This window comes from Fistularia commersonii, chromosome 30, assembly GCF_037954325.1.
Source record: "Fistularia commersonii isolate RoL2024-O1a breed Wild chromosome 30, RoL_Fcom_v1.0, whole genome shotgun sequence".
Lineage (NCBI taxonomy): Eukaryota > Metazoa > Chordata > Actinopteri > Syngnathiformes > Fistulariidae > Fistularia > Fistularia commersonii.
In genome coordinates this window covers 9478547-9491882 of record NC_141313.1, presented here as the reverse complement: position 1 = coordinate 9491882, position 13336 = coordinate 9478547, and the positions used below count along the sequence as shown (strand labels likewise).

Here is a 13336-nt window from a genome sequence, read left to right as displayed (position 1 = left end):
CAAGTTGCATCAGCGTGTCTGGCGAGAGCTGTACAGTCTCCGCTTGCTCATTCCACTCGGTCTCGTCCCGCTTCTTCGCGTCTGGCTGTTACTGCTCTTTCAGAGTGACTCAGACGGGCTGCGTGGCTGTCTGGCTTGTAGTGCGATTTTGAATGTTTCAGGGTCGCCGTGCTCATAAAGGCCGCCACAGCTGAAAGAAACGCTTCCGCAGTCTCTCGGTTGTTGCGGCGTTCAGACCGACTAAAGCTCAATGGCGAGACTATACCAACAGAGTCATAGCATGTGCACAAACACACACACACACACACACACACACATACACGCAAAACTACAAAATAAAGAGAAAGAAAAGAAAACCTCATTTTTAAGTTCACAGCTCAGAGGATTTGCTCTCTGGCGATGCTGACTCACAGTTTCATTAGACATTATTATTCACGGCAGTGATCGTGCTTGAAATCTTGGCTGATTTTTGAGTCTGTGCCAAACAAAACACAAGAAAGTGAGCAACACACAGGGCACCACCACATCTTTGCCATACAGTCTGTAGGTACGTTGATGGCAGCAGATCCACCATTTATTTCTATAAAAACCACATATTTGTACATGAGGTAGAGCAGTACTTCACAAGTTGGGCCTTCTTACTGTGTGGTCCGTGGAGTTAATGCTCCAGAGACTGCAGCCTGCTGAGCCTGCATACTTCCAAAGTAGCTCTTGCCTAGCGAGGATTATATCATTACTATCTTGTGGCGCTTACAGACATTTAAATGTACATCTACTGTTTTCAAGAAGCCCCGGGAAAAAGGTCTGAGCAGGGGCAAGTCATTTCCTGTATCTGTGTCATATGGGATTTGCCCCTGATCTGCCATTTTAAGAGTGTATGTATGAATGTGAATGTAGTGAATGTAAGTACGGTGCAAGTACATCAGTAGTAGTACGTCATATGATTTTTTTTTGTTTTGTTTTTCATTACCTCAATGAATGGTTGGCTCAGCTCAAGATAGTTCAAAATACAGAACTAGAAAACGACCCACGCAGAAAAGTTAAACAGGGTCATTAGTACTGCAGCTTGTATAAAATTACTACTAATATTTGTCTTGCTTCCTACTTTTATATACATTTCTATTGCAAGTAGAATACTTTCTCACTTTCTGTTGACCAACAGCCGTGACACAGCAACCTTTTACATTTAACCCAGCTGACGAAAACACTACTTTGTTTGTTTCACACTGAGCCCGGTAGTTCCTTCCCAGGGAACCAATCAGTGGTCTGGGAGGAAAGTACAGTATAAGCCTCAGCGAAAGCAACATTTTCAGTGGATGACTAATCTAAGGATTGAACACACTACCTTTGTAAATTGATAGCAAACATTGCTGGGCGGACGTTTAAGAAAAGAAAAGAAGAGCGTGGTCCCAAAGGGCAAGCAGTTGCCGGGTATGCGTTTTGTGTTATTTCTTTGCCAGATCCCCATATTATTGTTCGACGCCTGGTTTTGGTTGAGAGCCACTCCAAATGGATACTTTTCCCGGCGCAGCACAGATTGATCACAACACACTTTCAAGCATTTTCCCAACAAAAAAAATATTTTCACATCATCATAACACAGAATTTCTCACCAACCTTGATTTTTTTTTTTTTTTTTACTCCTCTTCTGCGTTGAACACAGGTTCTCGCCGGGTGTGGCCAACGACGCCGCAACCTCCAGCGGCCCAATCAAGAGACGGACGCAGTCCCTCAGCGCCCTGCCCAAGGACGGGGATAGGAAGGTCAGCCCGCCACAAAAAATGGCACCGTAGTGAAGATACATGGAACAAACAGATTTGCATTTGATTCCTTTTTTTGTCCGCTTCTTTAAGAGGGAGAAAGACCACATCCGCCGTCCCATGAATGCGTTCATGATCTTCAGCAAGCGTCACCGAGCCCTGGTGCACCAGCGACATCCCAACCAGGACAACCGAACAGTCAGCAAGATCCTGGGGGAGTGGTGGTACGCCCTGGGGCCTAATGAGAAGCAGCAGTACCACGATTTAGCCTTCCAGGTCCGTCCCTTCATTCTGCCATCGTTTTACGTTCTCTCTGTCGGATCGCAGAGGGGGAATGAAAATGAGTCAGGTTTGTTCCAAAACTGTTCGGTACAGCTGATTACCGTATTCCCTCCGTCTCTAGGTCAAGGAGGCACACTTCAGAGCCCATCCCGACTGGAAGTGGTGCAACAAGGACCGGAGGAAGTCACTGTCTGAAGGACGTGGGACCCCCAAGGAACAACGGGAGAGGAGCATGTCTGAGAGCATAGGTGTGTCTTATTTTTTTTAGAAATTCACATTTTTCAAACCAGTTCTCTCTTTTTTCTTCTCTCACTCTCTCTCTCTGCTTTGAGGTCCTGCCTCAGCTTTAACTATATTAATATTAATGCACGCTTTTTCGGAGGGCAAGATATTGCAGTATGTCTTGCTAACTATTGTCAAGCCACCTTACAGACTTATTTTTACCAGTAAACCAAATCTTAGTTTTAAAAATCCCTCAACTGAATTCTGTTATAACACATAGATTCACTGTGTTGTGATGCTGTAGCTTCTGTGTAGCAGCAGCTTCCTGCAATTCCCACACCTAATCATAAATCGAAAAGATGAAGTCATTCTGTGCTTTTTTTGTACAATTGTGAGTGAGGCTACACCACGAGAAACTACTTCCTTCTTTTCTGAGTAATCTGGCAGAAAACTGTCCAGTTAGAATTTGGTTCCAGGAAGTTCCCTCCTGCTGAGGAACTTTTCAGTTTTGCATTGTCACGGGCAGTAAGGGACCAGGATAGGGACCGGTGTGAGACAAGCCTCTGCGACCTTAAGCAGCACACTCAAAAACACATCGCCATGAGGAACAGTAAGATGACACGGATGACGTGGCTAGAGAAGTCGCCACAGCCTTCGTTTTCTACTTGGCAGCAATAATAACCATGGACTATCAAATGAGTTGAGCTGTTTTTATTTCCTCCCTGCACTGCTTTGGCGTGTGAAGAACCCCGCCGTTAGCTAACTGTACTTATTTTGACCGAAATGTTTACGTTACGGCTGCAAGCTCTGTGGCCTCGGAGACCAGAAGAGCTCTGACCTCTTTGTCAGTCCATTCCGTTCTGTTCATTTTGTCCCAAGAAAACAGCTGACCCCGACAGCTTTTATAAACGGTGCTCCGCAGTTTGCTAGAAGTATCTGGTTATTGGCGTAGCTTATGAGTTCCACCACGAGTTCCGACTGAACCGTGAAAATACCCTGCCTGAGAGGGGACTGAGGTCCAAAGTCTCGGTTCCCATGCTACCCCAATGCATGAAGGAACAGACTAGTTCCTGCGAGAACTTTCTACAGTGCGAAAGGAGCTAATGTGTTAAAAGGAACTCATTTTATCTCTCTAACTTGAACTGTCTCTTGCTTCCCCAGAAACTCATTTGGAGTCGCAGGCGCTGGAGGGGAAGGTAGGGGGCCCAGGCTGGCCTCTTGGATCAGACCGTCGAGGGGCTCTATTCGGGGGGCAACACCACCGGCCCCGAGCTTTTTCCCAGAGTGCTGTGCACACCCTCGAGCAGCGGGAGCGAGAGAGAGACCTAGAGAAGGTAAGAGGGTCGTTAATCTGTGTCTCAAAGGCAGCGAACGCACTTGGGAGATTAGCGACAGCGGAGCATACTGTTCCAGATCACCGGTTATCACAGACGGCTTGCCTTACGGTGCAGTCTGTCAGGGAAAAAAGTGCCCCCGCGGGTCTGACAGTCCGAAGAGGGTCACGATCATTTGCTCCCCGTTACATCGGGGGTGTTGCTCTGCGCTCCGGCGTCTTTGTCGTCACGGCATCACGATCCAAGGGAGCACAGAAGAAAAGCGAACAAATGAAATAAAACACACCGGGGGAATTCTGAAAAACAGGCGCGTGTGTATTTGCAGACAGCAGCCGTCTGAGTGTTTTTTTTTTTTTTTTTTTTTTCTGTTTTGCTTTCCCTCTCTCTCTCTCTCTCTCTCTCGAGCACCTCAAATGAAACTGTTCAAATGGACTCGGTTTAGCTCTTTGTCTGGACAGCCGGAGTTGTTGCCGCTGGAAAATCCAGTGAAACGCTCTTGGGGAGCTCAGCCTCCAACTTCAAAGTCTCTACTTTCTACTTCCCACTGCCTTTGAAGGTGTGAGTTGGTGGTGTTTGCTGCTCCACTCCTAATCACAGAGGACCGGGACTGGATGCCAGCTATTTTATCTTGAAGGCATTTAGTAAATGCTGGTGGCAAAGTCGTATATATATTTGTACACTTTGATAATAGCAATATTATCCCTGTATGAAGTATCGCGGTGATTTGTTTTCGTTGGAGTGTACAATAAGTGGAAGGACTGACACCGTGGAAACACAAAAATAAACATTGAATGTCTAATTTTTTGTTTTCGACCCCGGCTCAAGGAGGAAGGGCCAAGTCTGTTGCGCAACCCACCGCCGCCCCCGCCGCCGCCGCACTCCCTCTACCAGGGCGGAGCTAACGAGGACGTGACCAGCGACGAGGAGCGCATGGTCATTTGTGAGGAGGAAGGGGACGACGATGTCATGGGTGAGCTGGCGGAGTGCTTCTGTGGCATCGTGAGAAAACGGCAGAGCGGTTTCGCTTCCACAGTGTTTCCCATTTCAGTCAGCGAAACACCAAGCTTGCAGTCTGTTTGGATAATCACGGCCGTTACTCAAATGGCTGCACATATTTTAATTCATTCATTAGAATTATTCATTAACTTCTTTTACTATTCATTAACTTTTACTATACCGCCACTCAATCACAGGGCCACATACAGAGACATACAACCATTCATCCTGTCATTCACGCGCCATTCATTCACACATCCACTCGTTTACTACAGACAGACCGACATACAACCGTTCTCTTTATCAGCCGTCTATTGTCTCTTATTAATCCGCCGTCTATCGGGCGAGGCACGGGCTACACCCTGGACTGGTCACCAGTCAATCGCAGGTCCACATATACAAACAACCAACCATTCATTCACTCATTCGGGGCAATTTTCCCTTCTCTTATTCATTCACACATAATATAGATACATTACATAGATGGACTGGTTGCCAGTCAGTCACAGGGGCACATAAAGAGAAATACAATCATTCTCTCTCTTATCACATGTCATATAGAGGCAAACAACTATTCACTCTGTCAGTCACACCCTCATTCAAACATCTGGGCAATTTAGGGTCTCCAGTGAACCTCCCGCGTGTTTCTGGACTGTGGGAAGAAACCCGAAATCCACGCAGACACGGGGAGAACATGGACACTCTACAAAGAAAATGGCCCCTTGTTGGAATCAAACCAGGGACCTTCTTGCTGACTTAAAAAGTCATTTTATCATAAAATAATAATTGAGATGTTTCCTGAGAGACTGCAAAACATGACCTAGCACCCACCACATGAAAGTATAACAGTCAAGTCTGAAACTACGGCAACGGAGTTAGCACACTTTTTACTATCTGAACTGTTTGAACAGAGACAATCTCAGCGCCCTTCAGACGACTCATTTGAATTTCAAATTGGGAAGCGGTTCTGTCCCGTCACTGCAAAGTCAATATCTGTTCTCTCTCTTCAGAGGATTCGTGTCCTGAAGGCTCCATCGACCTGAAGTGCAAAGAGCGAGTGACTGACAGCGATGAAGATGAGCCAGATGGACAGGTGGGTTTACTTATACACTCGCTCCGAATTTTGACACGCAAAATCAAGCCAACTCACAATATTCCACATATTTATAAAACTCCGCACACAGAATGGGATCAGAAAAAATTCTGTCTGATCTGATCTTTGTTGAACATTCCACACCACAGGGGTCGCGACCCCAAATACATTTCGTCAAAGTCATAGCGATCTTTCTCGTCAATATCGCTATGTATCAGATCGAAATTTTGTTTTTCCAAACTCCAAATGTGCAGTTAGAAAACTAAAAAAGCACACACCTTGCCGCTCACATGAACGTGGACATCAGCAATAAATAGATGATAGAATATATTAGATACACACGCAGACAGACATCGGACACACATGTTTCCAACAAGAAAGAAATCTGAGGTAGCCTATTTTCTATTCTTAGTATGAAAGTGCAATCAATATCTAACATGCTTAATAGCAGTGTGGACTTGAGCATGAGATTTGTTTGGTTGTGGTAGTACATGTTCATGGAACATGTACACAATGAGCACATTATGCTGCAAAGAGGTTAAGGTTGAAAAAAGAAAGACGAAGGAGTCAGGGCAAGGATCAACGATGTTGAATAAGATGGGAACCTCCAGGTGCAGCTTTGGACTTCTACACTGGCAGACATGTTCTCGGAGTCCTTCATTTATCTCAGTGTTCTTCAGCGCCCCCTCCTTCCAAATAAGTACAATACAACACACAAAGTAGTGTGTGTGATGAAACATGGTGTACAGTGTACAGCAGTACTCACTTAACATGTTTATCAAATATTAATAAGGGGACAGTGGCTTGTGCCACCACATTGAAGCAAGAAGGTCCTTGGTTTGATTAGATAAAGAATGAATGAATATCAAATCCAGTTCCTCTCAGGAAAATCTTCTCAACTTTATTGTGATTGATTCAAATTCGCATTTCGAGCATCGTCATATTTTTTTATATCATCTTGTTTTGTTTCGTTTTGTGAATTTTTCATGTGATCGTTTTTGGAACTTAGACTAAAGCCTTGGAAATTGTGAAATACATTATGTTAAATAGTTTTTCGCTTTAGAAACTTTGCTCACGAAGAAGAGCACTTTGCATACGAACGCTCCCGCTTTGATCTCTGCATCCCTCACTCTCTCTCTCTCTCTTCCCTCCAGCATGGCTTCCAGCCAATGGCTCGCTCTTCTCTCCCCTCCTCCTCTCCCTCCGTTCCTCACTCCGACTCCGCTTCGGTCAAGACGAATGCCGGTGGAGGTGGAGAAGGCTCTGCAGAAGGGTCTGAAAGAAAGGGCAAGAAAGCCACAGATGCAGGAGAGGAAGGACCCAACGGGGGATCCGGGATGGAGGAACCGCAGGCGATGGTGGAGGGGGGCGGTGGAGGCGGGGAGGAACATTCCTCTCTGTCTGTTGCAGGCTCGGCGTCCAACACCCAGGCTCCACTCGCTTACGCCCAGCAGGGGGTGACCCAGGTCCTCGGCGCTGTCCGTATGGCCTCCACCATGGTGACCAATGTGGTGCGACCCATTGCCAGCACACCCATTCCCATCGCCAGCAAACCAGTGGAGGCCGCAGTCGCCCTTAGCTCACTGTCCCAGGACAAGAAAGCCACCCTCCTGATCGGAGGGAGTGGACCTCAACAGCTGCCGATCACCGCAGGGGGTACGTTCACGTCTTCATCATCCTCCTCACCCACTGGGGTCACTTGGTCACTCATCTAGGTTTTAGTGCATCTTACCCAGCTATCCTACCCTTGCTGACACACACACACAAAAACCCCCCTCACCGCTTGTTCATCTGTTATCACGTCCTCGCTCTTACTTCCTGCTGTAAACACACCATCTAGCGCAGGCCCAGAATGTCCTCACCCCTGAAAGCTCCTCCCACCTCCACTCAGCTGGACCACCACTGCCTCCCTGGGTAATAGTGTTAACTCAGATCCAGAGGAACTACAGGTGAGGCAGGATGGGATGACAAAAAAAAAAATCAAAAAACAACAAACCAGGGGTCATCATTTCACTGAGTCACCAAAAGCGTTCATTCATTTTTAGCTCTCCGCTTCCCTTTTATCTAGTAGCTCACCTCCACAGGGGACACTGATGTTTCAGCTGATTGGCTTATGTAAGGAGACTTGATGATTGACAGGGGAGACACTTCTGACATGAGCCCAGGCGCCCACCGCCCACCCACTGCTTAGTCACTCTATTCATAAGAGTCAGAATGAACTCCCTGCACTTTGTTACCAGTGAGGATTTTTCGCTTCCATCCATTGCTGAAATGTCCTCCCCGTTTCAGTGTCTCCACCCACCTGTCGCCCCTGCGGCGTCCTCGCCTCCCCCCTTGACTCGGTTTATCTGTTCCTCACGTTGAGCTATTAAATACTCTTCTCTCTCCCTCCCTCTCACTCATTAGTCCAAACCCAGTCGCCGGTCTTGCAGAGCAAGATGTTGGTTCCCATGGCAACAATGAGAACAGGGTCTACTCCTCCTCATCCTTCCATTTCCCTGGTGGCCCCGCCTCTTCCTGTGCAGAACGGCCCTGCGACAGGAAACAAGGTAGTGAAGTCGCCGTGGCTATTGAAATGTGTCTAGACACCGCGAAACATAATTTATGGGCGGGGTAGTGCCAATAAATCTAAATGGATACAAATGTGTTTCTGAAAAAGCAAAAAAGAGGTAAGTATCGTGCATTTGGAAGAACACTGAGAGCGAGTTGAGTGCTCCTCGATTCGAACGCAGCTGCACCGCGTCTGTACCATTCATAAATCCCTCGCCAGTTTGACACCACCTGCAAATCTGTGGCCTGGAAAAGGTCGCTGTGCCTTCCATTCAGGATGCACAGTAACACCGTAAACAGGAAGCTAATGTAGCATTGCTAAAAATAACAAAATCAATAAAATAAAACAAAATCTGGGGGTTTCCAGACATAGTACAACATCTCGTACTGTTTAGTCAGCCTTAGCAAACTGGCATAAATGTTTCAGTTTGAATCGGTTAGCTACTGGTACACCTTGCTCTTAACGGATGTAAATATTTAAAACAATTACAACGTAATGAATAATTTGGGTGTTCGGTTTGAATTAAATAATGCATCTACCATCAACACTGCTGCTGGACAGCAAGCGCTGGGACTTCTTAACTTCTTATTTACGAAATGTTCTTCCCACCAGAAATATTGTAAGATACAGTAAATATCTAAAGTAGTTTCATTTCTTTGTCAAGTTACTTTTGGGAGGCTAGTTGTGAGAAAATGCTTTTTTTCTTCTCTTCCCATAGATCATCCAGATCGCTCCCATGCCTGTGGTCCAAACCCACGTTCACCCTGGCAGTACCGCTGCGGTGCACCCTGGCAGCACCTTCCCTGTTTCCATGGCTACGGTGATGACTCCCGGTGCGGCGCCCCCACAGACCGTTCTCCTGACCTCTCCACCCACCAGGTTACTAACACAGGCCCGACATCTGAAAGACAGTATTTATGTTCCTCGGCTAGTTCTTCGGCTGCTCAGCGGCTAAAGTTCAACGAGATCACAAGACACTGTCAGATATTGATTTTTTTCACAGATGATCGCATCTCTTTCACCCCAATGTGCTATAAACGGTTGCATTTAGCTCCTTTTTTTGATCACATCTCTTTCACCCCAAATGGTAAATGGTTGCATTTAACTCATGTTTCAGATTTAATCTCATGTCCTGCTCCTGTTTCAGGATCACCTATGTCCAGTCCAGCCCAGGCGTTACCACAACCATGCCCCAACAAGCCCCCTCCGCTCCAGGTCCAGCTTATATCCCATCACCACTGGCGACCCTAGGCTTCACCGCCATTACGCCAACCGGGCAAACTCTGGTTCAGCCTATTGTCGGCCAACCGCCACTGCTAGCTCCAGCCCCAACCTTGAGCTGTCAGTCTCAGTCCCCTACGGGCCAGGCCTCAACAACCACCGGCCATCAGGTACGGCGATTCAACGGCTTTCACGGGCGATGTCTCATTTTACATTCAAAAGAGGAAATTTCATGGCTAGGTGATTCGGGCTTTAGCTTACCTGAATAATAAGGAATTTGGCAGTGCCTGCGTGACAAGAACTCCGCGAGCTACCAAAAGTTTGTAATATGGAAAGTCCATTAGTTATTTATCTTACTCATCTGCTTTATATCCACCTGTAGACTTGTGAAGGCTACTGCAGTCTCTGTGGGGCTAAATATTGACTTCTGAATTTTGCAAAAGGTTTTCTGCTGTTTTTCAAAACATAAAATATCAACATTCAATTCAGCTGTATCAGACATCTCACCTTTTGCTTTGAAAGGGATGGAATGGGATATTTCTTTGGACTGTTTTTACATATTTTTTTTACTGTTTTTTTGGAGACAGCAGGAAAAAATAAATGCATCAGAATTTGACCTCTGACCCCCACAACTTATTACTTTAGCAGAACAAGGGTAAACAAGGTCTAGACTGCTTAAAGTTTGTATGAATTCTTCAGCAATATTTTGCTCTTTCTTCATTTAGATTTTTTGTTACTTCTTTTTTTTTTTGGTGATACTGTCTAGATCAATAGGTTATGTATTTTTTATGTCTGGTTTTGGCTTGTGATTTTTGTCAAAAGGGACTTAAGAATCAAGCCAAAAAAAGCAACATTTTAAAAAATACAAGATTTTTTCTGGACATTGAGGAAATTAAGGCTTATTATTGTTCTTTTACATCTGAAAATCACAACTTTTCAGTTTGTCTCATTTGAGGCTCCAGAGGTTATTATCAAGGAAAAAAAAAAAAAACATGTCACAGCAGAAAACTGCTCGCGCAAGCTGGACAACCACCCCGAATGTTGCTAACTCATGTGTTTGTTTTGCTTTTTTTTCCCCCCATCAGGTACTAACTGCCATCTACCCCGCACCGTCTGTTCCAGTGGCCAGCGGTGTTGTGGCAACTCTGCCACCCGTCGCAGCCCCAGGCCAGGACATGGTAAAGCCCTCTTCTCCGCTGGCCACGGGGGTGGCACACGGTTCCACGGTGGCCACGCCTCAGCCCAGCATGGCGCTGGAGGTGGAACCGAAAGCAGAGGTGAAGATGGAAGGCGAGCTTGATGCTCTGATCGAGGAGGAAGGCCAGGGGTCGTCTGGCTGCGCCACGAATGCCACAGTGGCCGGCCTCACAGGTAATGTTCATTCTTCTTTTAGTCTAACCAAGCGTCGAAACCATCCATGTATTTCTGCCCGATTTGTTCTCGGAAGCAGCCTTCATACACTGGATGCACAGAGACGTGCAAAACTGGGTGGATCTTTCACATAACACGTTGTTTTTAGGTGTTTTTAATTTTATTTACGACATTGCATTTTACGTGTAATTGTATGGAACAACAGAGCTTTGGTGCAGAGTGTGAGGAGACAGAAAACCTTTTAACAGGATGTTTCGGGTGACTGTTTCACAATGAAATCCGGCAAAAGGTGAAACCGCTTTTCACTAGAATGAGAGAAAAACACTTGATCGTCAGAGGAAATTAGAGAGGGCAGTGACAGTTTGTTTCATATGAAATATATCCACATATGTGAATTAGGGAGTGAATGGTTTTATGTGTTCATGACGTCTGAATGAGTGAGTGAGTGAGTGAATGTTATAAGTCTATATGACGTGTGCGGGAGAGCAGGAATGGTTGCAAGTCGCAATATTACGTGTGACTGAGAGTGAATGGTTGTATGTCTCTACGTGACGTGTGAATTAGCAATCTAACAGTTGTATTTCTCTACAATGTGTGAAAGACAGAGTGAATCATATGTTTCTATATGACGTGAATGTGAGGATGAATGGTTGTGATGGACTGGCCCCGGTCCAGGGCGAACCCTTCCTCACTCCCAATCCGTCAACCACCTGACGAAATGTGAAAGATCCCTTAGCATCACATACCCATGTATTTGACACCCCTTTTCCATCATTTTTGTGATGAACCTGGAGCGTCATGTCTGCATCAACATCTATATCTGTTTCTAAACTTAACCTAAATAACAGCAGAGTTTTTATTTTCCACATATTTCTGTTGTAAATGAGAAACTTTGTTCCTCCACAATGTAGACACCTCTCTAATGAAGCTCCAGATTCGTCAAGAAAAAAATGACGAAAAAAGGGGTGTCTATTTCCTCGGTATGTGACGCTAAAGAAGCTTTCACGTATCGTCAAGCGGTTGACACGTTGGGAGGGAGGATGTGTTGCTCGCCCAATGACAGATAAAAGAGGCTTCAGCCCCCGCAACCATTTTCAAGTCATAGCCTAACAATTTGGGGTATACATTCCAGTGCTGCTACCAGCAGCGATCCATTTAATCAGCCGTATGATTGGAGATGACATCACAAAAGTACATCTTCGCATTTGCTGTTTCTTTTAAAAGTCTTTTTTGTTGTCAGGTTTATCCATATTAAATCCGTTCACCCTGTTTTTGTCACCGATATAAATGGACTGAGTTCGATTCTTTGTCTCAGATCCGAACAAGTTTTTGTTTACGGACATGGCCTTGTCTCCATTGTGAATTGTAATAAGCGTGAAATAAACTAGTTTGTTTTTGTTTTTTTCTTTTCTTTTCCAGCCAAAATAGAGGAGGACATCAGTCAGTACTTCAAAGAGGAAGGTGTGAGCAACGGATCCGGCAGGGACAAGCAAAGCGAGATGGGTGGAGAGCATGAGAGAACCATGAAGGAAAACGGTGAACAGAAAAGAGGCAGAGAGGCGGAGAGAGAGGAACACGGCGTGGACGACAGCGACAAAGAGGTGAGACGAACTCCCGCTCCGTTCATTCATTCATTTATTCGTAGCTCCTGTATCTCTAGCTTTCTCATTTGAAATTTTTTTAACGTCACACATAGATGATATTGTCGTCAGGGAAAACATCTCCCACGCTTGTTCTCGCAGCCAAAAGAGGAGACAACAGTGGGGTTGCTGCTTATTCCCCTGTACTTTTCCAACCAGTGAAAGCTGTGATTTTTAACTCTTTTACAGAGAAGTACGTTGTTATTAAATGGAGGTGATTAACTTGACTGTTTATCATAAAGTCCTGGGGAAAGAAAAAGGTTTTCTACAGATGTGAAATGACATCCAGAAAACACTTGATATTATTGGGTGTCCAGTAAAATGTTTTTGACATGATCGGGCACCGTTATCACACAGAGCACAGTATTTGTTCAGTGAGTCTAGTTCGGCTTCCTTTTACTGCCCGTCTTTCTTCGTATTTTTAACTAATTTTCATTCAGAGTAATCGTGACTTATGCCCCCATTAAAACCCTTCCAAGAAGGCAGTTGCCACGGAGACAAACTGTCCTCAAATAAACTTCACAAGCCTGGCTCAGTGCCTCGAGCCCGTCAAAAATGACATTTGGATTTTTAAGCGCAGAAAATCTTTTCCAAGTTCAACGAGGGCTGCGATGCTCCATCTCTTGATTGCTCCTTCGCAGGCTGGACCTCGTTCCCCTCCTCCTCCTCCACCCTCAAGTCTGGACCCGCCTCCGCCGCCACCCGTGGAAAGAGAGCCACCCTCGTCTTCGAAGAAGATCAAGTTCCGGCCCCCGCCGCTCAAAAAGGCGCCCGACTCCCACGACAAGTGAGCGGGGGGAAATTTTGTGACATTTCAGGGATACTTCAACATCTGCAGGCCATGTGTTCTTAATTCAACACGGATG

General features: G+C 45.7%; 1 protein-coding gene across 2 annotated transcripts in view; it reads left to right on the top strand.

Moving 5' to 3' along the window:
* The window catches only part of cica (capicua transcriptional repressor a), a 36652-nt gene that overhangs the window by 17630 nt on the left and 5686 nt on the right, over positions 1-13336 (top strand). For both annotated transcript variants that reach the window (XM_086178418.1, XM_086178419.1), the window contains exons 6-18: positions 1664-1763; positions 1854-2036; positions 2164-2290; positions 3426-3598; positions 4424-4568; positions 5605-5687; positions 6842-7343; positions 8094-8236; positions 8957-9117; positions 9386-9629; positions 10545-10830; positions 12250-12431; positions 13112-13257. In XM_086178418.1, the coding sequence (XP_086034544.1) occupies positions 1664-1763; positions 1854-2036; positions 2164-2290; positions 3426-3598; positions 4424-4568; positions 5605-5687; positions 6842-7343; positions 8094-8236; positions 8957-9117; positions 9386-9629; positions 10545-10830; positions 12250-12431; positions 13112-13257 (2475 nt within the window). The remainder of the gene's footprint in view (positions 1-1663; positions 1764-1853; positions 2037-2163; positions 2291-3425; positions 3599-4423; positions 4569-5604; positions 5688-6841; positions 7344-8093; positions 8237-8956; positions 9118-9385; positions 9630-10544; positions 10831-12249; positions 12432-13111; positions 13258-13336) is intronic.